Source organism: Poromitra crassiceps (genome assembly GCF_964638095.1).
Source record: "Poromitra crassiceps genome assembly, chromosome: 10".
NCBI classification, from domain to species: Eukaryota; Metazoa; Chordata; class Actinopteri; order Beryciformes; family Melamphaidae; genus Poromitra; species Poromitra crassiceps.
In genome coordinates, this window is record NC_139631.1 from 54,827,292 (window position 1) to 54,851,351 (window position 24,060).

At 42.5% G+C, this 24,060-nt stretch overlaps 2 protein-coding genes across 2 annotated transcripts in view; one reads left to right on the top strand and one right to left on the bottom strand.

Moving 5' to 3' along the window:
- Window positions 1-7,739: 7,739 nt before the first annotated feature.
- LOC310783251 (uncharacterized protein) lies at window positions 7,740-15,681 on the top strand. Its single transcript, XM_083644074.1, has 4 exons — window positions 7,740-7,827; window positions 10,448-11,398; window positions 14,980-15,197; window positions 15,401-15,681. Exons 1-4 carry the CDS (start codon window positions 7,822-7,824, stop codon window positions 15,468-15,470), a joined length of 1,245 nt encoding a protein of 414 aa, XP_083500200.1. The 5' UTR covers window positions 7,740-7,821; the 3' UTR covers window positions 15,471-15,681.
- A 2,005-nt stretch (window positions 15,682-17,686) lies between these two features.
- The window catches only part of parp8 (poly (ADP-ribose) polymerase family, member 8), a 70,861-nt gene continuing 64,487 nt past the window's right edge, over window positions 17,687-24,060 (bottom strand). The window contains exon 26 of the mRNA XM_083645094.1: window positions 17,687-23,966. Within this exon, the coding sequence (XP_083501220.1) occupies window positions 23,864-23,966 (103 nt within the window). The 3' untranslated portion in view covers window positions 17,687-23,863. The remainder of the gene's footprint in view (window positions 23,967-24,060) is intronic.

Below are 24,060 nucleotides of genomic sequence, written 5' to 3' on the forward strand. Positions count from 1 at the left end.
ACATCAATTAGTGCACTCTGAAGATGAGTTAACGAGCTGCTATGAGTGAGAGAGCACAGCCACACTCCAGAGTAATGGCTGCTGCAACAAACACCATACAGCCCTGTGGTTACCTTGTTGCTATTAGCAAAGCAAAAGCAACTGGAGCGATAGCAACATCACATCATGGAAAATAGCACAATTTATGAGGGTAGAATCACATTTAGGAATGACATAGATATAGGTAATATATAGACTTTAGTTAACCTTTCCCCCCTTCAAAATGTGTAAGTATAGAATGAAGAAAAAGAGTAGAGTCCGCATACTGCTGAACAAGATGTCTCCCAGACGGATAGATTTATCTCTTGACGTTTCGGTCTCACACGACGGTCTTCTGAAGGTTCTGAAGAAGGTCGTGTGAGACCGAAACGTCAAGAAATAAATCTATCCGTCTGGGAGACATCTTGTTCAGCAGTGTGCGGACTCTACTCTTTTTCTACATTGTTTGACCCCTTGTCCTGCACCTGCAATTTTGACTGGATGTGCGCGCTCTACTCTCTTTTGTACTAAGTATAGAATGAAGCCCTGGTAATGTGTGGTGTCCTTATGTGTGCCACTCTGTTTGCTGGAGTGGTTCTCAATGTCGGGTCCCGGGGACCACCAGGAGTCCTTGAGTGGGTTCCACATGGTCCAGAGCAAATTGATGAATTGTTAAAGGAACACTCGGCGGAGTGTTCCTTTAAACTTCACTGTTATTTCATTTATAAGTGAACACAATTAGCCCTATATGATGTCGATTTTGATCTTAGCTTCACTGTTATCTGTCGATGGGATTCTAGACAAAATCACATCTAACAATAACAATAATCTGCAGGTCTGTGGCTCTAATGTGGCTCTAATGTGGCTCTAATGTGGACTCAATGAGTCATTCATAACCACAAGCCGGCTTGCCAGAATAAAACGTAGGGTATTATGTTTCTGCAATCCACAATATACATAGAATATCACATTTCTGAACCAAAAATACCATACATATCAGGTTTCTAGATACGTGTGTATCAACATTAAACTCTCTACTATTGAAATAGCATGGCGGTCAGTAAGGGTGTTGTGGATGGTGCTTTCACACCGGAGAGTCGTGTTCGATCTCCAGGTTTCCAAAGTCAACTGTGAGTCACATTTAACGTTTTTGTTATTTAAGCCTATTTAATAACCAAGTTGTTTTACTTGCCAAAACATAACCAAAGTAGTTAAAGTTGTTTTATTTGGGTTTCCGGTTTTTCTCAGGGGCATGTGTATCTGGTTTTTCTCAGGGTCATGTGTATCTGTTTTTTTTCAGGGTCATGTGTATCTGGTTTTTCTCAGGGTCATGTGTATCTGGTTTTTCTCAGGGTCATGTGTATCTGGTTTTTCTCAGGGGCATGTGTATCTGGTTTTTCTCAGGGGCATGTGTATCTGGTTTTTCTCAGGGGCATGTGTATCTGGTTTTTCTCAGGGTCATGTGTATCTGGTTTTTCTCAGGGTCATGTGTATCTGGTTTTTCTCAGGGTCATGTGTATCTGGTTTTTCTCAGGGTCATGTGTATCTGGTTTTTCTCAGGGGCATGTGTATCTGGTTTTTCTCAGGGGCATGTGTATCTGGTTTTTCTCAGGGGCATGTGTATCTGGTTTTTCTCAGGGTCATGTGTATCTGGGGGGGAGTGACAATGTCCTGATTTGTGGGGACTAATTTTTAGCTCTTACAAACTGATCTTCCGGTGCAGGGCCGGCGCCAGGATGAAATGACTTAGGGGGCGGTTATAACTGGGGAGGGGGCTGATTTTTTTTTTTTTTTTTAATGATATTTTTATATCGTAAAACATAGGTTATATACCCGCTATGCCTATTTCTGGACTGTTTAACCATAATAACCTCTGAAAAGCGCAATAACAACACAAGAAAGACTACTATTCAAAAGCAAATAAAACATTTATTTCACAACAGGAACGGAGGTTCGGTCCTTCACGTGGCCGACATGGGTTTGAATCCGACCCGAGGTCCTTTGCCGCATGTCATCCTCTCTCTACCCACCTTTCCTAGGGGTGGGCAACTATTTTTCATGGGGGGCCACATGAGAAACCCAGATTGTTGCCGGGGGCCGAACAAATATTGTCATGCCGTAACCCATGGATGGGCAACTTTGATGATAGAGAGGGCCACAAAAAATGTCCTCGCTAACAGGTTTTGCTGAGGGCCCAACGGCGCCAGCGCGAAAGATTTGGGGCATTTGAAGCGGGGTTTAGAGGAATAACTCATTTTAAATTAACAGTTGTGATGTCATTATTCAGTCTTAACCACCAATATTTGATCATTTTCTCACTCACTCCTATGTCACCACCTGGTCTTAAGCTGCGTTCATACCGACCTATTAAAGTTTTTCGCTGGCATCGAGTTTACATACAAAGTCAATGCAAACGAGTGATTGGGCGTATATTCGCCCGGGAGAAAAATCGCTGGGTGTCCGAGCGACAGAGACCGAGCGATAGGGAGAAAATACGCTCGTCGCCCCAGATTAAATATCCCAACTCGAGCGAAAATACGCTGGCATCAGTTGCTCGCTGTTCAACGCTGATTGGCTGCCGTGTGAGAGCGAGTCAAGGATCACACTGGCTTGGAACAAACCGCTGGTTTATTGTGTGGCAACAAACCGCATTGACAGGCTGACAGCTGGCATGAAGTGAAGTCTGTACTACCGGTATGGAGCTCGCGTTAGAAGCACGCTGATAGGCTTAGCTTGTAAACAACGACGGTGGCTCGTAGTGGACAAACATCATGACATTGTGTAACGTTATAGCCCCCACAAGTCCGTCAATTCGTGTGCCTGTTGATGAGCGATTTAAACAGAGCGACAGAGCGATTCCAAAGGGTTGAAGCAAGCGACAGAGCGAAAAATAAATATCTCGGTGTGAACAGAGCTTTAGGGCTTGAAATTAACTTTTTTGACCACCTGCCAATATAGCTGCTAGATTTTAAGTTACCAGCCAATTAGAATTTCCACTAGCCGAAATGTTTTTCTTGAAATAAACCAGAATATGAGTGGGTTAATTTAAGCATAAGTATCAGTAAGTGGCCTGGGATTCTCAAAGCCTGTGTTGAGGGTCACACAAGAACAAAAATGCACTCTTGAAGCTAAATAAATCTAAAACCAATGAGTTAATTATTTAAATTTCTACTTCAATGTAGCCTTTTAGTCATAAAGATTAATGAAAGATATTCCATATTCCAGACTGAAATGCTATAACAGAAGTGGAGTATTGGCCAGAATGACATGAACATTTGGACACTTATTCAGCGGGTATCTTGCATGTTGCGTTCAGGTGCACTGTAATTTTATTTTTTTAATTTTTTACAATTCCATCGCGGGCCACACAGGTGGCGCCCGAGGGCCGCATGCGGCCCGCAGGCGTATTTTGCCCATGTACTGTCCTATCTAAATAAAGGCCAAACAAAAGCCCCTCCGCCCCCAAAAAGACAAACTAATATTCCTTGTATCAAGAGCTCTGTCAGAGATCAAATATAGTAAAAAAAATAAAAGTTTACGTTTGAAGGGCCCTAAATCCCCTAATACCTTGAAATTTGCTCTGAAAATGCCATGGCTTCAGAAGAGCCTCCATCAAACAGAATGGGCAAACAACCAGTCAGACTGAAGCCATGTTAGGCAGATTTTGTTTTTAGAATTAGGAACAAGAAACAAAGCTAACAAAATCTAAAATAAATAAATAAATAACATTGGAGTTTCCTCTAAGCTATGTGTCTAATAAATTATCACATTGAAGAAATAATATCTTGCCTACAGAAATTTAATAATAACTATTGGTTGGTTTGGAGGTAAATGATATAGAGGCAACTTTTCCATAGATTGGGTTTTGGGAATTTAATCAAATTATATATATATATATATATATATATATATATATATATATATATATATATATATATATAAATAAAAAATATCGAAAACATCTTTAAACCTGCCAAACTTGGGCTGTTGAAAGATGTAGTTTCCTTGAATGGGCTTGAGTTGCATGAGGTCGCCTGGTTGCTACATGCTTGAGTTGCATGAGGTCGCCTGGTTGCTACATGCTTGAGTTGCATGAGGTCGCCTGGTTGCTACATGCTTGAGTTGCATGAGGTCGTCTGGTTGCTACATGCTTGAGTTGCATGAGGTCGTCTGGTTGCTACATGCTTGAGTTGCATGAGGTCGCCTAGTTGCTACATGCTTGAGTTGCATGAGGTCGCCTGGTTGCTACATGCTTGAGTTGCATGAGGTCGTCTGGTTGCTACATGCTTGAGTTGCATGAGGTCGCCTGGTTGCTACATGCTTGAGTTGCATGAGGTCGTCTGGTTGCTACATGCTTGAGTTGCATGAGGTCGCCTGGTTGCTACATGCTTGAGTTGCATGAGGTCGCCTGGTTGCTACATGCTTGAGTTGCATGAGGTCGCCTAGTTGCTACATGCTTGAGTTGCATGAGGTCGCCTGGTTGCTACATGCTTGAGTTGCATGAGGTCGTCTGGTTGCTACATGCTTGAGTTGCATGAGGTCGCCTGGTTGCTACATGCTTGAGTTGCATGAGGTCGCCTGGTTGCTACATGCTTGAGTTGCATGAGGTCGCCTGGTTGCTACATGCTTGAGTTGCATGAGGTCGCCTGGTTGCTACATGCTTGAGTTGCATGAGGTCGCCTGGTTGCTACATGCTTGAGTTGCATGAGGTCGTCTGGTTGCTACATGCTTGAGTTGCATGAGGTCGCCTGGTTGCTACATGCTTGAGTTGCATGAGGTCGCCTGGTTGCTACATGCTTGAGTTGCATGAGGTCGCCTGGTTGCTACATGCTTGAGTTGCATGAGGTCGCCTGGTTGCTACATGATGCACGAGGTCCTGGGCTGAAGTTGCCCTTGTTTCTTTTCCCATGACGTGTCATGATGCTGCTGTGATGTTTTAAATTGACATCTACTGGGAAAATGTCGTTTAGGCCTCGAGATCACTTTTATAATGCATAATCATCTTATAGGCTAAATGCATTTCTATTCATTTATTCTTATCAAATGGTGGTAGGCTATACTTTATCCCAGTCTTTAAAACAACATTGCTATACAAATACAATAGAAATGTCAATGAGTAGGCTCAACTATGAGCATAATCCAATTTTTTATTTGAAAAAAAAAAGGCAAAAAAAAAGAGGCCAAAGTCAATTAAAGTTCAGCATTTATTTTCTATAAATATATTATTACAAATTATTATGCAATGCATGCCATGAAAGAAAATACATTAGGCCCAGATGTAGGATTTGTTGGTTATTTTTTATGATTAAAATGTCATTGAGTCTGATTTTTATTTTATTATACTAAACATTATCATCAAATGCATCTAAAGCAAATAAAGACCATGACGGCTTTTATAATAAAGACAAGGTAAACAGCATGACAGGAGAGGAGAGGAGGGGAGATGAGAAGATGGGTGAGGGGAGGAGAGGGGTGAGGAGGGGAGAGGATAGGAGGAGAGGAGAGACAAGGAGAGGAGAGGTGGAGAGGAGAGGTAAGAGGAGAGGAGAGGAGAGGAGAGAGGAGAGGTGAGAGGGGGAGAGACAAGGAGAGCTGAGGAGATGAGGAGAGGTGAGGATGGGAGAGGAGAGGAGAGGAGGGGGAGGAGAGGAGAGGAGAGGAGGAGAGGCACCTCTGAGGCAAGTCTCTCCTTCAGTTTAGCTTAAATTAGATGTCAGCCTGTCCTCTGTCAGGTCCGCAGGATACATGCTGTGATCCACACCAGCCCACATCACACACTCTGTGTGTGTGTGTGTGTGTGTGTGTGTGTGTGTGTGTGTGTGTGTGTGTGTGTGTGTGTGTGTGTGTGTGTGTGTGTGTGTGTGTGTGTGTGTGTGTGTGTGTGTCTATTTGTCTGTCTGTCTGTCTGTCTGTCTGTCTGATTGGACTGTTCATGAGTCCATATGGTCACATGGACTGCAGCGTCACCCAGTGGAAGAAAGTAAGTAGGCTAGTACATTTACTCAAGCACTGTATATAGACTACAATTCTGAGGTAATGTACTGTACTTGGCTTTACTTGAGTATTTCCATTCAATTTGTATGCTACTTTGTAGGCTACTTATAGCCTACTCCACTATATTTTAGAGGAAAATATTGCCCATTTATTTCACAGCTAGGCTCGATAGTGTAGATACTTTTCAGATCATAAAAAAATATAAGCCTACCTAAAGAAAATGCATTAGACTACCGAGAATATATCTAAATTGTTAAGATTAACTTCACGTTGATAACTTTCAAATGCTGCCTACATGCTATAGCCTATATGCATGTCATTTATTCAATAGGCCTATTCCAATGTATGAAACTCTAAATTACACTTTGCATAATGAGTAGCCTACATTTACTTTGATACTCTTAACTGCATTTTGCTGCCAATAGTAGCCTACTTTTACTTAAGTAGCCTAATATTTACATTGTTGCATTGCTACTTTTACTGTAGTAAAAACGGTTTTTACTACAGTAAAAGTAGCAATGCAACAATGTAATGTAATATGTAGTAAATAGTAAAAGATCACCTACTATCAGTGTTGGGGGTAACTCATTACAAAAGTAACATATTACATATAATATATTACTTTTAGCAGTAACTCAGTAATATAACTTATTACTTATAGGATGTCAGTAATATTATACCAGTTACTTTGTCAAGTAACTCAAGTTACAAATTTAGTATTTTTTTTTAATCAAAGCACATATTTGAATAAAGATACAATCATTTCCTAATCAAACTAATCAAAAAAACAAAAGACGGCATGGTGCCTCAGTGGTTAACACTGTTGCCTCACAGCAAGAAGGTCCCGGGTTCGAACCCGGTCCGTCCCAGGTCCTTTCTGTGTGGAGTTTGCATGTTCTCCCCGTGTCCGTGTGGGTTTTCTCCGGGTGCTCCGGTTTCCTCCCACCATCAAGAAAGACATGTATGTTAGGGTTAATACTCCTGTCAGTGCCCCTGACCAAGGTACTGGCAAAAGAACTGGAGTTGGTCCCCGGGCGCTACACAGTGGCTGCCCACTGCTCCTAGTTCTAGGAAGGTTCCTAGTAGAGGATGGGTCAAATGCAGAGGATGAATTTCTCCAAGGGGATAAATAAAGGATAACTTAACTTAACTTAACTTAACAAACTGTGTTAACCACTATAGATGACAATAACAAAGGAAAGAATAACATTTATAATTTTGCATTGGCATATTTACATTGTTGTATTGCTACTTTTACTGTAGTAAATAGTAAAAGATCAGCTACTATTCCACCATTGGCGTCACCCCCCAGACAATCAGTGAGCGTTGCTCCACTGACCTCTGGTGGCCGGAGGCGGGTACTGCTGGCGCATGGAGCACTGATGCCTTCAGGTGCTCCTCGTAAATCCCCCCGAGTGGAATAAGCCATGAATGCAATTTGCGGGCGAGATGGGCAAGGATGTAGGCTAAACTCTACGAACCAGTAATCCCTTAAATTAAATAACCTTAAATGTTCATGAACCCACTGTTAGGCTGTGAGATTGGTGAGTTTACGACACGTGAGGAGGACCTATACTCAAACGATCACAGTGGAACTTTCCTTTAATCAGGGCTGCCGTTAAAAAGAAAATTCCGACAGCGCATGAAGGCAGCAGCCGCAGTATAGACAAGTTGAAAGTAACCTCCGAAAGTGAAACTGTGCTCTGTTGTTAGCCTCGTGTTAGCTTAGCTTGCCAGCAGCAGCTCCGCACTGCTCTCTAACCATTGAAGCAGACATTATCTGAGACACCGGAGCGTCGGTCTGTCACTATGGAGGTAAGTTAGGCCGAGTTATTCGTAAGGTTATTCTGGAGTTACTTCCGGTCTAATGTCAAGCAATGAGTCAGACAGTGAAAGGCATGATACAGGCCAGCAGCAGTAATCAGCCTAGAACAATGACACCTGCTGCTCTAAAGAGCAGGGAGGAACCAGCAAAGAGCCACAAGGTGGCGCTCACACATACACGAGAACGTATGGAAAAGTCAGAGAGAAACCACAAGCAGAACCTGATGGAATGTGGCCATTTGGTGAGAAGGAAAACGAGTTAACTCTTAGGCTAAAACTAAGTTAATTGGGGGTGGGTATACGAGGGATCAGCCGAGCAGCATTTTGGTAAACAAACCGCTTCACTGAGTGGCAACGGCAATGGAACCCTATGGAGCCCAAGTGGTGCGTGCGAGGCGTGAGTGTCTGCTCTAGCCGGCTTGACTCTGTTTACATTTTTAAAACTGCGACAGTTCACACAACTTTAACACGACATGCATATATTATACATCAAACTCTTGTGCTAATCCTACTCAGAATGTCAAAATATAAGCGATGTGATGTATAGTTTTTGAGATATTAACGTTTGTTTGACACAACTATTAACTACCGCGGGGTTCCGCATTTCTGGGTGGCAAGTGACGTCACGGTCACGCTGATTCGTCATATATATATGTAAGGGATAATGTATATTGAGGCGGTGATTACGGGGGAAATAATGACCGACAGGTGAATGATTGAGCCCGCAGTGGAGGGCTTAATCATTAACCTGAAGGTCATTATTTCCCAGTAATCACCGCCTCAATATACATTATCCCGCTTAGAACACGGCCTACAACTAAATCATTCAATAATCTGACAAAAATAATTATTCAAATAGATTTTTTAATAGCGTTTTCAACGACAAAGCGGTTTCATTCGTAATTGGCACACAAGACACCACAGCTGCAACTGGTTGGCCTAATTAGTAGTGTCTGCTGACAAAAAGCTCTTATCAACTGATTAATCCAGGTGTGGCAGAGCAGCGGTTGGTTGTTGAGAAATAATGACCGGTGAATCTTGTTGATTGACCAATCAGAATCGAGTATTCAAGAGAGCCGTGTTCTAAATATATATATATATATATATATATATATATATATATATATATATATATATATATATATATATGTGTGTGTGTGTGTGTGTGTGTGTGTATATATATAATATATACATACATGAATCATATCGAATTGTGAGTTGAGTGTATTGTTACTACTTGAAACACTCTGCACTAGGGATGCACCGATTGCCATTTTCTTGGCCGATTCCGATTTCCGATTTTTGAATAGTCTGACTTGCCGATACCGATTTTTGCCGATTCCGATTTTTTTTCTAAAAACAACAATTGACAGCCTACACAAACGTTTTTGTAACTTTGTTTGAAAATTAAGATTCATAGAACAATTCTTACATCTAATGGGGATCCAAATAATCTTATCTTATCTTATCATTTGCATGAAGTAGGACCATCTCACTCAAACACATCTCAAAATAAAAGTGTTCCAGGTTAGGCTACTGGACAGAGCTTTTTTGTGCAAATACAATGAATACAAAAATTAAATTAAATCCAATAGCCTATATCCCACAGCTATCATGCATTTACTTTTCCAAAAGAAAACAGGTGCAACAGAACAAAATGATCCATGGACAAGGAGTTTATAGACTGGCTCCAGACCAGTCCTCTTGAGTAGAGGGGAAATGAGTTTATGAGTTACAGTAACGATCTTCAGTATGAATATCAGGCGGAGTTTACACACAGTCCGAAGTTTGGTATGCATATTTTTATCTGCCATCTGAAAAAATATCGTTACGCACAGAAATCCTTGCACACTTGTGAGTCCGATGCATTTTTATTATTATGTCCGTCATTCTATTTGCAATACGAAACAAATAGTCTCTCCTGTATCAACGTTACAACATGACTGACAGGCTGAGGCACCAGCGCTGATGTGGAATGGAGAAGGCAGGTCGGACTGGACACAATGCTCGCGTTCACCTCGCCAAGTCGGCTGTGCACTGTGGCCGGGTGCAGCAGCACTGCTTCCCGGGTAGAGAGAGCAGAGAGAGGGGGGCCAGTGAGGTGAAGCGAGCCGCTCAGATTGGACTCCAGCCGAGCGGGACTCGGCCGCATCTCTGTCTCCACGGCTTATTTTCGATTTGCATGTGTGACAAACTGCGAGATTTGTCTACTTCACTGACGGTGAAAAAAATCCACAACGAGGAAGGTATGCTGGCGTGTGTGGTGTGGTGGCTGGGTGCCTGTCTCGATGCTTTGAGTTGCGCGCACGTCATGTGAAAATCGGCTCACAGAATCGGCTATTTAGAGTGACCGGAACAGATCACCGATCGAGGCCGATCACGTGAAAATCGGCCATTTCCGGTCACGTGCCGATCGATCGGTGCATCCCTACTCTGCACACTTTTCTTTGTATCCATCCTATGCACTTTGAATTTCCTCTGTGTATGAAATGTGCTATACGTAACTTGGTTCAAACTTGCCTTGCCTTGGAATGGTAAAAGGTATATGCAACATACTCTATAGAATACATCACGCAGCTAACTCAAACCTTTTGTTGTTGTCTTGTTGTAGTTCATCACAGAGGTCAGCGTCACTGTCGATGGAGCAGATTACAAAGATACAAGACAGCTCAGGGAGATTCTCAAAGATTACAACACCAAGAAGAAAGGATCCTGTTACCAAGTCACAGGCTCCTATGAGGAAATGGATGGCGTCTTCACCAAGCTGTCTACTCTAAGGCGAGCTTCCACTAGTGACAAGAATGGCAAAACAAATCACCAGGATGACCACATCTCCACTCCTGGAAAACCAGTTGAGGTAGCTGCAGTTGTTCTGGCCTACATTGAGCAAAAACACTCAAAGGAACTTAACAGAATTCAGGGAAACCGTTTCTCAATTGAGACACAGCATAGCCTTAGGTCACCACACAATAACCCTACTGGCAAAACAACTGTCACCTTCAAACCACGTTGCCATAGCAACATGCACTCAGTTCACGCTGATCTTGTCAGAGAGAGATTTATTACATTCTACCAAAGAATTGCCTCAGACCTGCAGGTGAAATCTGTCACTGTAGATCCGCATGACCTCAAAGACTTGCAGAGAAGATTTCCCAAGCTCCTTATCCAACCAAAACATGGTCAATCTGAAGCAACAGCGATGGGAGCTTTTGTGCAAATTGTTGCCTTGGAGGAGTTCCTTAGTCCAACACATCCTCTAAGCAGCAGACTCTCTTCCAGCAAACAGCCGGAGCAAGAGGCATGCGCAATTTGTATGGATGCCATGAAAAGAACAGAGAAGGAGACGTTGCGATGCAGCCACTCGTTTTGCAGGGACTGCTTGAAACAGGCGTTTGAGTACAAGCCGGTTTGTCCGACATGCGGCGCGCTCTACGGCACTTTGACAGGAAGTCAACCCGAAGGAGGGATCATGGACGTCACCAAAGACAAGTCGTCTTTGCCTGGATATGAGAAATGTGGCACAATAATCATTCATTACTACATTCCAAGTGGTATCCAAAAGGTAAGTAGCAGTACACAATCACAATGTTATCTTTGTCACAGAACACGTCCTCATACTGGAACCAGAGAATAAGTCGATTTCCATTGACTCCCAAAATGACGCCTTGCGTCGGTTAATTTGAAAATGTTGCGGTTATGTTTAAACATTGGTTATGTTTTGGCTCAACATCAAGCAAAACAACTTGGTTAAAAGAACACTGGCGCTTTTCAACCAGCTTTGTATCATTACAGCATTAGTAGTTTATCAAAACTACTAACTTCTCGTCCTTCGGATGAGACGTTAAACCGAGGTCTTGACTCTCTGTGGTCATCCCTGGTCATCCCATCGGCACTCTTCACAAGAGTAGGGGTGTAGCCCCAGTGCCCTGAGGGGTGTAGCCCCGGTGCCCTGAGGGGTGTAACCCCGGTGCCCTGAGGGGTGTAACCCCGGTGCCCTGGCTGAATTCCCAAACAGGCCTTCCTTCAATCTTGGCCACCTAATCATCCCTCATTACTTAATTGACACATTCAGTCCTCAACTCTCCACCATGATAGCTGATGTGTGGTGAGCGTTCTGGAGAAAACTGGCTGCCGTGCATCACCCAAGTGGGTGCTACACATCAGTGGTGGATGAGTTGAGTTCCCTCCCCCTCCCTCCCCTGATATGTGAAGCGCTTTGAGTGTCTAGAAAGGCGCTATATAAATCCAATCAATTATTATTATTATTATAAAAAACTGTAAATAGCTTTGCAGTCATTCATTTAGTTTGACAGTTATTGAGAGTTGATTTGACTTGTTCTACCTCAGTAGACTCAACACACCCTGTTGTGTACTTGTGGTGTATGGTTTTGCTCTGCTTGTTCTGTCTTGTCCTCAGGGTTGGGGAGTAAGGGAATACATGTATTTCAAATACAAAATATGACTAACTTATTACAGTTTTTAGATTGGTGGTATTCTGAATAGGGTTACTGTCAGCGCCCGAAATTAACTTTTTGACCCACCGGCCAGTGGCGGGTAGATGGAAAAAATCTACCCGCCAAGCATATTTCTTACCGGCCCCCGAAAAAAAACGCATTTCGGTGTCACATACAGTATATCCATATATACATTTTTTTCAGTACATTTCGAGTAGATAAGGTATTACGTTGACGAATAGACCTTATTCGCTAACCCCGGACAGCGCCATATTGTTGACATACCGTCCTGCAGCTGACAACTATAGTAACGGCCTTATTGTTGTTTCTGTTGTATGCTGCCGTTAATGCCTGTAATAATAAACAAAAGAAAAAACGAGGTGAACAGACTTTGCTGTGAGGAGCTGTCAGAAAATTTCACCTGTCTCTCCTAACTATCCACACATCTCATGTGCTGCTGACGTATCCTCCGTCTCCCTCCCTTCACGTCTGTGGACGGTAGAGATAGAAACAAACCACGGGGACTTTATTGCTGTCATTACTACAGCCATGCCTAACGCAGGTCACCATCCGAACACAACAGGAACGATACAGGTAACGCTAACGGCGGCTAGCTTCCTATAAACGCTGCTCTCACATAGGCTGTCACTTAAAACTGCTGCGCTATGTCAACAACATGGCGGCAGTGGGTGTGCCCCGTACGTGAGTGACGTCAATCGAATAAGGTCTATACACACTTAAATAAGAGGCCAGAGTCAAATTTGAAGCAAATTATTTTAATATATTGATTGATGATTGATTAATCTATACATGTCAAGTCAATCTTATCAATACATGTCAAGTCAATCTTGAGCTTAAATTGTTGTAAAAAAAAAAAAAAAAACGCAGCTAAAAGTAATAACTGTGTCAGTGTGCAGACAGCGCACAACTTGGGCTACGCACCTTTCTCTCCCACTCACACCTGGCACCTGCGTTAGCTCTCCTGCACTCGTTCTCGGCTCCCCTTCGGCTTTATTGGTGGTAAGCATTTTGATTCATCTCCTCATCATACGAGCTCGGCAACAAGCGCGAGCGATTGATTCATTGATTGATTCGCCCGATGTAGGCTGTCAATTTAGCAGAGGTTAAAAGACGCTTTTTACCTCCGCTAAATTGACGACTGCTTTCCATTCCAGAGTCATGTTTGGTAGCCTATACGGGAGAGCCAGAATGAAACAGTCTCACAAAGCACTCGTGTTAGCCAGCTGCGCACCAAAACACACATGATAACTATTATCTCCTCATATATACTGTATCATACGAGTGTTGGCAACAAGTGCGAGCGACTGATTCATTGATTGATTCGCCCGACGTAGGCTGTCAATTTACCTCCGCTAAATTGACGACTGCATTTCATTCCAGAGTCACGTTTGGTAGCCTACACGGGAGAGCCAGAATGAAACAGCCTCAGGAAGCACTCATGTTAGCCGGCTACACACAGTTTTAATATTACATGACGACTATTTTGGGACGCGCCACGTGGCGGACAGACCTCTGATGTCACTCGCCAAACCTAAAATCTGCTGAAGAAGCTCACAACATCAGTGTGCGTCGCGACCACATTCAGAGTGACCCAGACAAATGGGCTCACCGAGACGATTTGGAAGTATTCCAAAAGTAATCCAGAGTATTTAGAATACATTACTTAACTTGAGTATTCTAGCCGTGGTTCTCAAACGTTTTCACGTTAAGGACCCCTATACTGACAAAAATTAGACCACGGACCCCCATTTCACAAGATTTTGTACTAGGGTCCCCCATCTGATCAGATTTACCGGTAAGCTTTTATTACAGAAAGTGCAGTCATGCATTCTGTCATTGTGTTACTTATGGATGGAATTATAGTGAAAATAAATTATTCCGCTCTTTCCTGGGACACCCCCAAGGATGAACCGCCATTAATTGTGTCATGAGGTACACATACCTCATGTGTCATGAGGTATACATCCCTTTGTCATGAGGTACACATACCTCATGTATACCTCATGTGTCATGAGGTATACATCCCTTTGTCATGAGGTACACATACCTCATGTATACCTCATGTGTCATGAGGTATACATCCCTTTGTCATGAGGTACACATACCTCATGTATACCTCATGTGTCATGAGGTATACATACCGCTATGTTTGTCAATTTAAAAGATAACTTTGCAAGTCAAGAAAGTGGCAGTTTGTGGTAAAACTGTTATAAATCAGAGAGACTACACACAACCAGTCGCATAAGTGATGTCTCTCCCACCAAGCCGTGTTGGTGTTTTGGTGTATATTGTGTGAGACGAGAGATGTAGTTGATTGAGCGGTTACAAAACTAAATGTTGAACTGAAACGTATGTTTCAGTAACTGTAATTGAGTTACTACATTTGAAAAAGTAATTAGATTACTAGTTACTGCAAAAAGTAGTTAAGTTACTTAGTAACGAGTTACTCCCAACACTGACTTAATGGCACAATTCAAACAGGATAAAAAAAAATGGTCTCGGCCATGCTCCACCACTCATATCTTTTAGATGCTGAAGCAGGAAGTAGGCGGTCACTTTGGCTTTCTATAACTCCCAGTTCAGGACATGACATCACCAAGACAGGACATGACATCACCAAGCAGACTAGTGTATTGATTGAGACCTTGTGCACCACCTTTAACTGTAGGAGGAGCATCCTAATCCAGGCCAGCGGTATGAAGGAGCATCACGTACAGCTTATCTCCCAGACTGCTCAGAGGGTAAGAAGGTTCTGCAGCTGCTGAGGAAAGCCTTCAACCAGCGCCTGGTCTTCACCGTGGGCCAATCTTCTACCACTGGACGGAGCAACCTGGTCACATGGAACGATATTCACCACAAAACCTCCACACATGGAGGCCCAACATGGTAAGATATTTTTTTCTGCATTGGTCCCATTACATTGTATAGATGTTGACTACAAATTATGTACAATATGATTAAATATAATATTTATATATGTTGACTACACATTACTTACATGTACAATATGATTAAATATCATATTTATATTGATTTCCATCATTATCATGACATTGTAGTAGCCCCATGCATTTTCTGTTTGTTTGCAGCTATGGGTACCCAGATCCAGATTACCTGCAACGTGTTGGAGATGAACTGAAAGTCAAAGGAATAGAGTAACTCATCTGAAAGATCAGAAGGTATGGAAGACATTTTTCAGAAGTGGTGCAGCTGGAGCGTCTGGGTAGTGCACAAGGTCCACAGGTTCGAGCCCCCGTCTTACCTCCGGCCTGGTCAGCCGTCCATACAGGCACAATTGGCCATGTCTGCGGGTGGCAAGCTGGATTAAGGGTATGAGTCCTGTTCGCTGCACTAGTGCCTCCTCTGGTCATTCGGGGCGCCTGTTCGGGGGGAGGGGAACTGGGTGGAATAGCATATCCTGCTGGAGAAACTCCTCACTGTCAGGTGAAAAGAAATGGCTGGTGACTGCACGTGTCAGAGGAAGCATGTAGTCTTACTAGTCTACAACTCTCCCCGGATCAGCAGGGGGGGGTGGAGCAATGACCGGGACAGCAGGGGGGGTGGAGCAATGACCGGGACAGCAGGGGGGGTGGAGCAATGACTGGGACAGCAGGGGGGGTGCGCTCAGAAACGACTCACTCCTCTCTCTTTCCTACCAGCAGCAGGTGAACAGGTGTATCACTCCTCTCTCTTTCCTACCAGCAGCAGGTGAACAGGTGTATCAATTAACTTAATGTGTGTCACCACCCCATTCATGTGACCTGGCTAATTCTATCAATCACTGCAAAACTGAATTAACAAACGAAACTTATAACCAAAAAAGTATCACAATATAAACCAGCATACAACAATCGATTTTAACAATTCATTATAATTCACAGTAAATTAATTCATGGCTCTTACGTGCCTGTTAAATTACAGGATTTTCAATATCAGAGTGCCTGGGATGCTCATTTTGACTGCGCCACTGTGCCACTGACTTCCTTTGGTAATTGAGCTGGACAGTTACTTTATTCTTATGTTTGACCCATTCATTCTTTTTTTACTCACTGCTTTTTTGACCCAATGCAGCACTCCCCATAGCTACAATAGACCCTTTTCACAGCAGACATCTGTGTCTCAAAGGCAGGGTAAACACAGGTGTAACCAAAACATTAATGATGATTTCCAACTTGCAGTCCATTTAGGTGTTCCTCTGCCGGGGCCCTGATTAATGTTGTAGTTGCACCTGTGTTTACCCTGCCTTTGAGACACAAAATGGCTGCTGTGAAAAGGGTCTCTACGGCGAGGCTATTATTCACTGTGACTGGTATGAATGGGAATCAGCTATACTGTATAGCACTCGCACTGATCAGCATTACAGAAGTACCCATCGTCTCCATAAAGAATACTTTCTACTGTACTGCAGTTTTCATCATAAAAGTGCATCTACATAGGAATAAAATACACAAGACATTAGCAAGTATCATAATCACATTAAATAATATATTTATACAACACATATGTTTGCAAAGTATTGTTCATACACAAAACAGAGGAGAAAACTAGACATGTCACCATCTAGCGCCCTGATTATCACAAGAGTAAGCATATCAGTTTTGTAATGGTCTGATCAATCTTTGATACACGCATGTAGGCTATGCCTGGTTTGGCTGTAATTAACTCACTGCTACTTGTTTGCTTAGCAGACTAATACAATTCTTCATCAAACATGGTTGAAATGTGGTGGATGAAGTACCTGAAAGTCACACTTGAGTAAAAGTACAGCTGTCCAGAAAATGATTTTGGTAGAAGTTAGTCACATATTAGGAAATTACTTGAGTAAAAGTTTTAAAGTATCTTATCTGATATTTACTGTTCATAAGTAATTTTCTGATATTAAATGTAGGCTACTTGAGTATTGAAAGTAAAAGTACAAGTACATGTTAATAAAAAAGCAAGCAAAAGAAATGGCTTGAGTGGAAATTGAGTTTTATAGTGGTTGGCAAATGACGTTGCGTGTGTGACACTCACCAACTGGAATGGAGTGTGGATCGTGATTAACGCAACCTGCAAACTGGGAGCGCTGATTCAAACAAACCTGTTTGCTTGTAGGCTACCAACATTCTCCTGATTTTATTTTGCGACTACGACGCTTATGGGAAATGTAATGGAGTAGGAAGTGTATTGGAGTACAAGTGAAAGTTGACAGAAATATAATTACTCAAGTAAAGCACAGACAATCCCCCCAAAAAATACTTGAGTAGTGTAACAAAGTATTGACTGTTACATTAGACCACTGCAGTTGGCCCAAACACCTTGGCACAGGTCTAAGAAACAGGTCTTTGCACTAAGAAACAACAATAAAGAAGCAGTGATTTCTCAGGAAGTTTGAATTTAATGAACATAAACAAGTACATAAGCTACTATTTTCATAACTTGTAAAAAGCCAAAAACCCAATTCATTTGCAAAATAAGGAAATCGCTGTAAAAACTTAATACGGAAAATATTTGGCCTCCTTGTGGCAATATTTACATTATGTACAATATTGTCATATATTTACCATTTTGCAATTTATATAAGGCACCAAAATGCTAAATAGCATACTTCTCACTAGATTTGTGCAGAATACAAAGTAAAACATCCAGATTAAAACAACACTTAATCACAACTGAATGAAATAAACTATACTGCTGACCACACCCTATGGTGGGGGCGGTTGGGGACGGTGGTCATGGGGGCGGTAGGGGACGGTGGTCATGGGGGCGGTAGGGGACGGTGGTAGCGCATTTGAACAGGGCTAATTCTCCACTTTGTGCTGCCTTGTGCCGAGTGCACGGCACTAATGCCCTGGGTTAAGTCGCTGAATTATTCAGAGGTGTGGTCTGGGCATAACATCAATTCAACCAATCAGTGTCCTCTCACATCCCCTTTAAAAGCCAGATATGCCTGTATGTTGGTAGTGTTATTCAAATGGCGGAGGCTGCACGTTTGCGCCAGCAAAGATTCAGGAAAGATCAGCTGAGGAGCCTGATCTGCTTGATATCCTTTCATCTTTTTAAATTGTCAGATATACAGTACCGCAGGGATGAGGTCTTGTAGGCCAACTGAGCTAATCATGCACTTCCTGGTTTCCTCGTCTCTGAGAGGCCACACTACCATGTGCGTCAGGTGCGTAGGAGGAAAAGCACAAGTCATAGAAGTAGTAGACTCCCGCACACTGAATTCACTTAAGCAAGACTTTTAATCAATGACAGAAATACAACATTTCAGTCAAGAGACCTTTTCAATGGGATTTGAGTGGGGATTTGGGTTAAAAGCCTGAAAATAAGGTCTGTGGTTAATACAAGTTTATGAAACAGCGAACTTCATGTTCAGCAAGATAATCGACACAAACCACTTTTATGACTTTTAAAGCGTTTCTTGAAAATCGCCATTTTAAAAAGTCCCATTTAGTTTGAAAATCATAAAAATAGGCCTCATTTGTAAAGATGATCTTGCTGAACACAACGTTCACCGTTTAATAGACTTTTGTTAACCACATACCTTATTTCAGGCATTTAATCAAAATCCCCATACAAAAATCCCATTGACTTTGAGACGAGGGGACTCATTCCTTTTTAAGCGTTTTCTGAAAAGCGCCTTTAAAAAACACATTTACGCTTCAAAAGTCATAAAAGTGCTGCTTGTTTGTGAAGATGATCTTGCTGAACACTTTGCTGTTTCATAAGCTTTTGTTATTTCATGCATTTCAACGAAATCCCCCGACACAAATCCCATTGCTTTTTACACGTATGAACCGGAAGTGCTTTTTACACGTATGAACCGGAAGTGCTTTTTACACGTATGAACCGTAAGTGCTTTTTACACGTATGAACCGTAAGTGCCACTTCCAGACTCATTCCTGTGGTACTCTATAAGGCGCTATGTTATTCCTGTGGTACTCTATAAGGCGCTATGTTGACAAATGGTGTTGGGTTAAGTTGCCTAAAGCTTTTGATGTAGGCTGTAGCCTACAGATCGGCATGTCCACAGGCACCGCTGTCACAGCAGCACTCTGAGAGGTTGCTGCCTTGGACAGTTCAAATGTCAACATGTATTGGAAGAACAGAGTTTGAAACATTTCCTAAATTCCTAAAGATCTTTTTAGCAACATGATTTGCCGATGGACCTGTACTGTAAGTTAGACCTCTCCTCTGTCCATTTCTCATTTTCAGGACAGCACCTGCTGCAAAATCAATAAATGAGTTGTATTTTTCATGGTGTGTGTGTGTGAGTGAGAGGTTTCTAATACAGGGTTCCCACGTGTCCTTGAAAGTTTGTGAAGTTGAAAAATAAAAATCAAGTCATTAGAAGTTTTAACTTTGGGGTTTTCCTGCATCGATAATTACGAGGGGGCCGCCTCCATCAAATGTCGCTCTGCCTCCACTCAGCTCTCCACAAGTGATATTTTCTAACAAGCGTTGCAGTCGGTGGATTTCTGTCATTTGCAATTGCAACTAACAGCAGAGTCGAGAAGTGTTCACACATTCAACCCTCTCTTTTTAATTGCATGTGAGCTTCTGCTAGTGCTCATACAAATTCTCAGTGTTGTAACAGTAATTCGCCTTGATTCATGTCTCAAAACTAGGCCGTGTTGGGTCCTTGAATTTGGGGAATTGGGCCTTGAAAGTCCTTGGAATTTGATGGTGAAGAAGATGTGGGAACCCTGATATTTTGTGACGTACACATGATTTTTCACATTGTAATGTTTTGAGTTGGACTCTTTGGCACGTTTCTGTGCTGCTGTGCATCCGTCATGTGTAACAGGTCCTTTAAGAAGCAGGGAAATACTGCACAGACAAGACCAGCTTTTACTTCATCTTAAGATGGCACTATGCCAGGACTTTTCCTGACCACACCTCCTTTTCAGACCGGCCCAACCCATGGTGCACAGATGGACCCAATGCAATCGCTATTTCCACGGTGGCGGCGCGCGGCATTGCATTGGCAGTAGGGGTGTCAAAAATAATCGATTATAAGATGCATCGCGATGCGGACCTGCACGATTCTGCATCGATTCACAAATGTCAAAAATCGATTATAAAAAAATAAAAAATTATATAATAAAATAAAATATAATGGAAGTACATGCAGTTGTTTATTTTAATTATGGATCATAATACAATGCAATTCTAAATGCACTTTTATTTTAAAAGTAGCCACACAGTGAGAAAAAAGAAAGTGAGAAAAAAAATCATGTATTCGGGAAAAAGTGATGCATCGATTTAAGATGCATCGAGATGCATCGATAATAGTTATCGAATCGAATCGTAGCCCTCTGAATCGTAATCGAATCGTGAGGCCAGTGAAGATTCACAGCCCTAATTGGCAGCTGTAAGATAGCAATATTAGCAATGACACTTGCATTTCCGCTTGCGCCGTGTTGAGTGTAAGATAGAGGCCTCAGTCTTAAACTCCACTCAGTTGGTTTCTTCTTTCCTCCCCTGTATGTATATATATATATATATATATATATATATATATATATCCTGTTATTTATTGTCCTCATAATCCACAGCAGCATAGATGTTTCACTCTCTTTAAGATGACTCAATGAAGACATTACATACTGTATGTTGCAATGAAATACTGACATTTGTTTGCTTGAATACTCTCTGGTCTCAAATAAAAATAAATGTATATACTGTATAATACAATGAGTACAAGGGGCATACTCACTTTTCTGACTGGTCTTAAAAGCACAGCAAGATATAAACAACAAGCAGAAAACACACATGAATATAGAAAAACCATACCCAGAATCAAAAGAGCCATTTAAAAAAGCCTGTTGTGTTAATAAGAGAGCGAACCTTACAGCCGCCCAATATTCAAAGTTCAATGTGAAATGTAAGGCTGCCTTTTGATTGATTTGAGATCTTTATTGGAATGCTGACCTGGCCAACTGTCCTGTATACATCACACCTGTAGGGGGCAGTGCTGGGGCCGTGCTGACCTGGCAGACTGTAGAAGGAATCTTAAATCCAGATGCAGATGCCTCCCATTTCCAATCTGCCATAATATATTTCACAATATGACTTACACCTTGTAATATGTTCTGCTACCTTTTCTCTTTTGTTTTATATAGTCAGTTACAGTAGATATCCGGTTACTGATATCGAACTGGGTACTTAAATCAAAATTGCAGTCCAACTCAAATTTCTGTGTCCCTCAATATTATTTACTCCTGTTGAAAATACATAAAATTGTTTTGTATTTTGTTTTTTATCAGTGGAAAAAGCTTTTTTCCCCAGATTATGACCAGTTGACCACAAATATATTACATTCAAAAAATAAAGTGCATATCAACACTTCCATTATACAGAAAGTACATTGTACTTTAAAAAGGTACAACTCTTAGGTAAACAAGATCAAGTGGTACCTTTTCGAAATGCAAACATCTTATAGTTCCTGAAAAGGCCTCATACTACCAGCAAAAGTCTCAAAATATTCACCAGAGTTCTACCATTTTAAATGTTCTCTAAAAAAGTAAAGTCAGCCAGCAGTTACACTGAGGCATGTCATCTTCAGAGAATTTTTCATTTGACATATAAACCTAGAAAAATGTTTTCTTTCTACAGAGCTTCCCACTTTATTTCCAGATCTGGTTTCAACATTGTAGCTATTGAAGATTTGGACCCTTGACTGAAACGAGAGTCTAAGTGACTGAAACGTTTGAGTGTCGAGACTATCTCTCCCCACTACATTTTCAATGTAGATATCGGTTTATTCCTGATGAGCGGCAGCTGACATGGATTATACTCTCTAAAACGTGATTAGCCTGAGGCTATATCAGTAGCTGAGGCTATATCAGTAGCTGAGGCTATATCAGTAGCTGAGGCTATATCAGTAGCACGCAGGCGTGGCCTCTTCGGTTAACCTTGATTGGCACCATTTCGGAGCGGCTCTTACTGTAGCTGCAGAACCTGGGTTACAGTGTAACCAACTGTTCTCTTTCGTGTCGAGACTATCTCTCCCCATGGGACTCTATAAGACACACGCGAGAAAACCAAGCAGACCCAGCTGCTCGTGAATTGGCAGTTGAGTTTGAATGAGACGTACCACCACCAGAGTTACCCCTGTGCTCAATAAATGAAGCAGATATGAAATGCAGTATGTACACACCCAGGCTTAGCAGGCCCCCACCAGACACTAAGACCAGCTGTAAATGGGTGGAGAGCCACCTGACCTCCAGGAGTTCGGGAAATAGTCTCAATGAGAGAACCCCTTGCAGACTGGTTGCCCAAGGCAGCTACGTCTGACACCTGACGGGACTACCAACTCAGTCCTGAGTGGCAGGGCGCAGTTCAGTAGACTGACTGACATGGGCTTTGGACCAGACCTTAGGGTGGAGCATAGGCAATGAGCAGCAACAGTCCCCATGCACAGAAGGGCATGGGTGGATGTTCAGAAGACCCTGTTCCCCAACAGAGCAGGCAGGACTAAGCCAGAAGTTAGGGGACACAGAAAAGAGTGTGCTGTGCTTCGTCTGGCCGTGCTCCGCCTGAGTAGTAATAATAATAATGATACATGGCATTTATATAGCGCTTTTTAGAACTCAAAAGTCACTTAAAGGATTTTTTTTTTACAACCTGGACCTTATTTCCAGCCTTATTTATGCTTTAGCCTCACCCTGAAAATGAATTTTTGAAATCAATCCACTACAAATATAAGGCGCCGACCATCGGCCTGGGACAGGAAACAGTGGCATGTGTAATGCGTGCATTATACGTCCTGTAAATCACTTATTTTCTGACACGCAGCGGCAGGTCTCTGTCCTCTGCCCTGTAGCTGCAGGGGAGGGTCTTGCCAACCCTCACTTGACAGCTACTTTCAGGAATATGCCACTGGTGACCGAAACATTAATTTGTTGGCAAGTAGGAGGAGCTTAATGTAGCCTACGTGGGGGGAGGGGGGGGGCACTGCGTGTTTTACTTCCGGCGAGGTCAAAGAAAAGGTAGGAAAAGGAGTTGGGAGGAGGAGTGCCTATTCAGATGGAGCCCAAGTCGGATCAAGTCGCCAAAGAAGAGTCCGAGTTGAGTCCCCATTACCTGAGTCAGAGCCTGGAGTGAGCCTACTGAACATGAGCCTACTGAACATGAGTGAGTCAGAGCCTGGAGTGAGCCTACTGAACATGAGCCTACTGAACATGAGTGAGTCAGAGCCTGGAGTGAGCCTACTGAACATGAGTGTGAATCTGCATGTAGGTGGAACACTCGTGCCAGCCCTTGCGCAAAATTGATTGTCACTGTATTAATATACGGTAGCTATTAATATATTATGCCGAATTATTAGGGCCTATTGCAAAACAGTCTATCAAAATAAGTCCTCGTTTCCAACTTCCGAGTCTGAATGCATGAATGCTCGAGTCCAAGTCGAGTCACGAGTCCTGAAAATGTGTCCAGGACTCGGACTCGGACTGGACTACAACACGAGAGATAGTCTTGACATGAAAGAGAACTCTTGTTATCCCAGGTGGGTTGGAGGGCTCCCTCTGGTGGTGGGCATGAGGTGGAGGAGGCTGTGGATCTGCTCATCCTGTGGCCGTCTGGTTGCCGATAACTCGCAGGATTTCCCCATGGATGCTGTGCTCTTGTGTATTGATGCTTGCATCTCCTACCTGCCCGTCTTCATAACTAACCAAGGAAAAGCAAAAAGCAAATTCAGATCTGACACACTGGTACTGTTATACATGATACACTATGTTATACATGATACACTGGTACATGT

Excerpts from the sequence above, each read along its gene's own strand:
- LOC310783251 (XM_083644074.1), top strand. Across the intron at positions 11,399-14,979 it reads TTCCAAGTGGTATCCAAAAG|GAGGAGCATCCTAATCCAGG; the intron begins GTAAGTAGCAGT and ends CTTTAACTGTAG. Across the intron at positions 15,198-15,400 it reads ACACATGGAGGCCCAACATG|CTATGGGTACCCAGATCCAG; the intron begins GTAAGATATTTT and ends GTTTGTTTGCAG.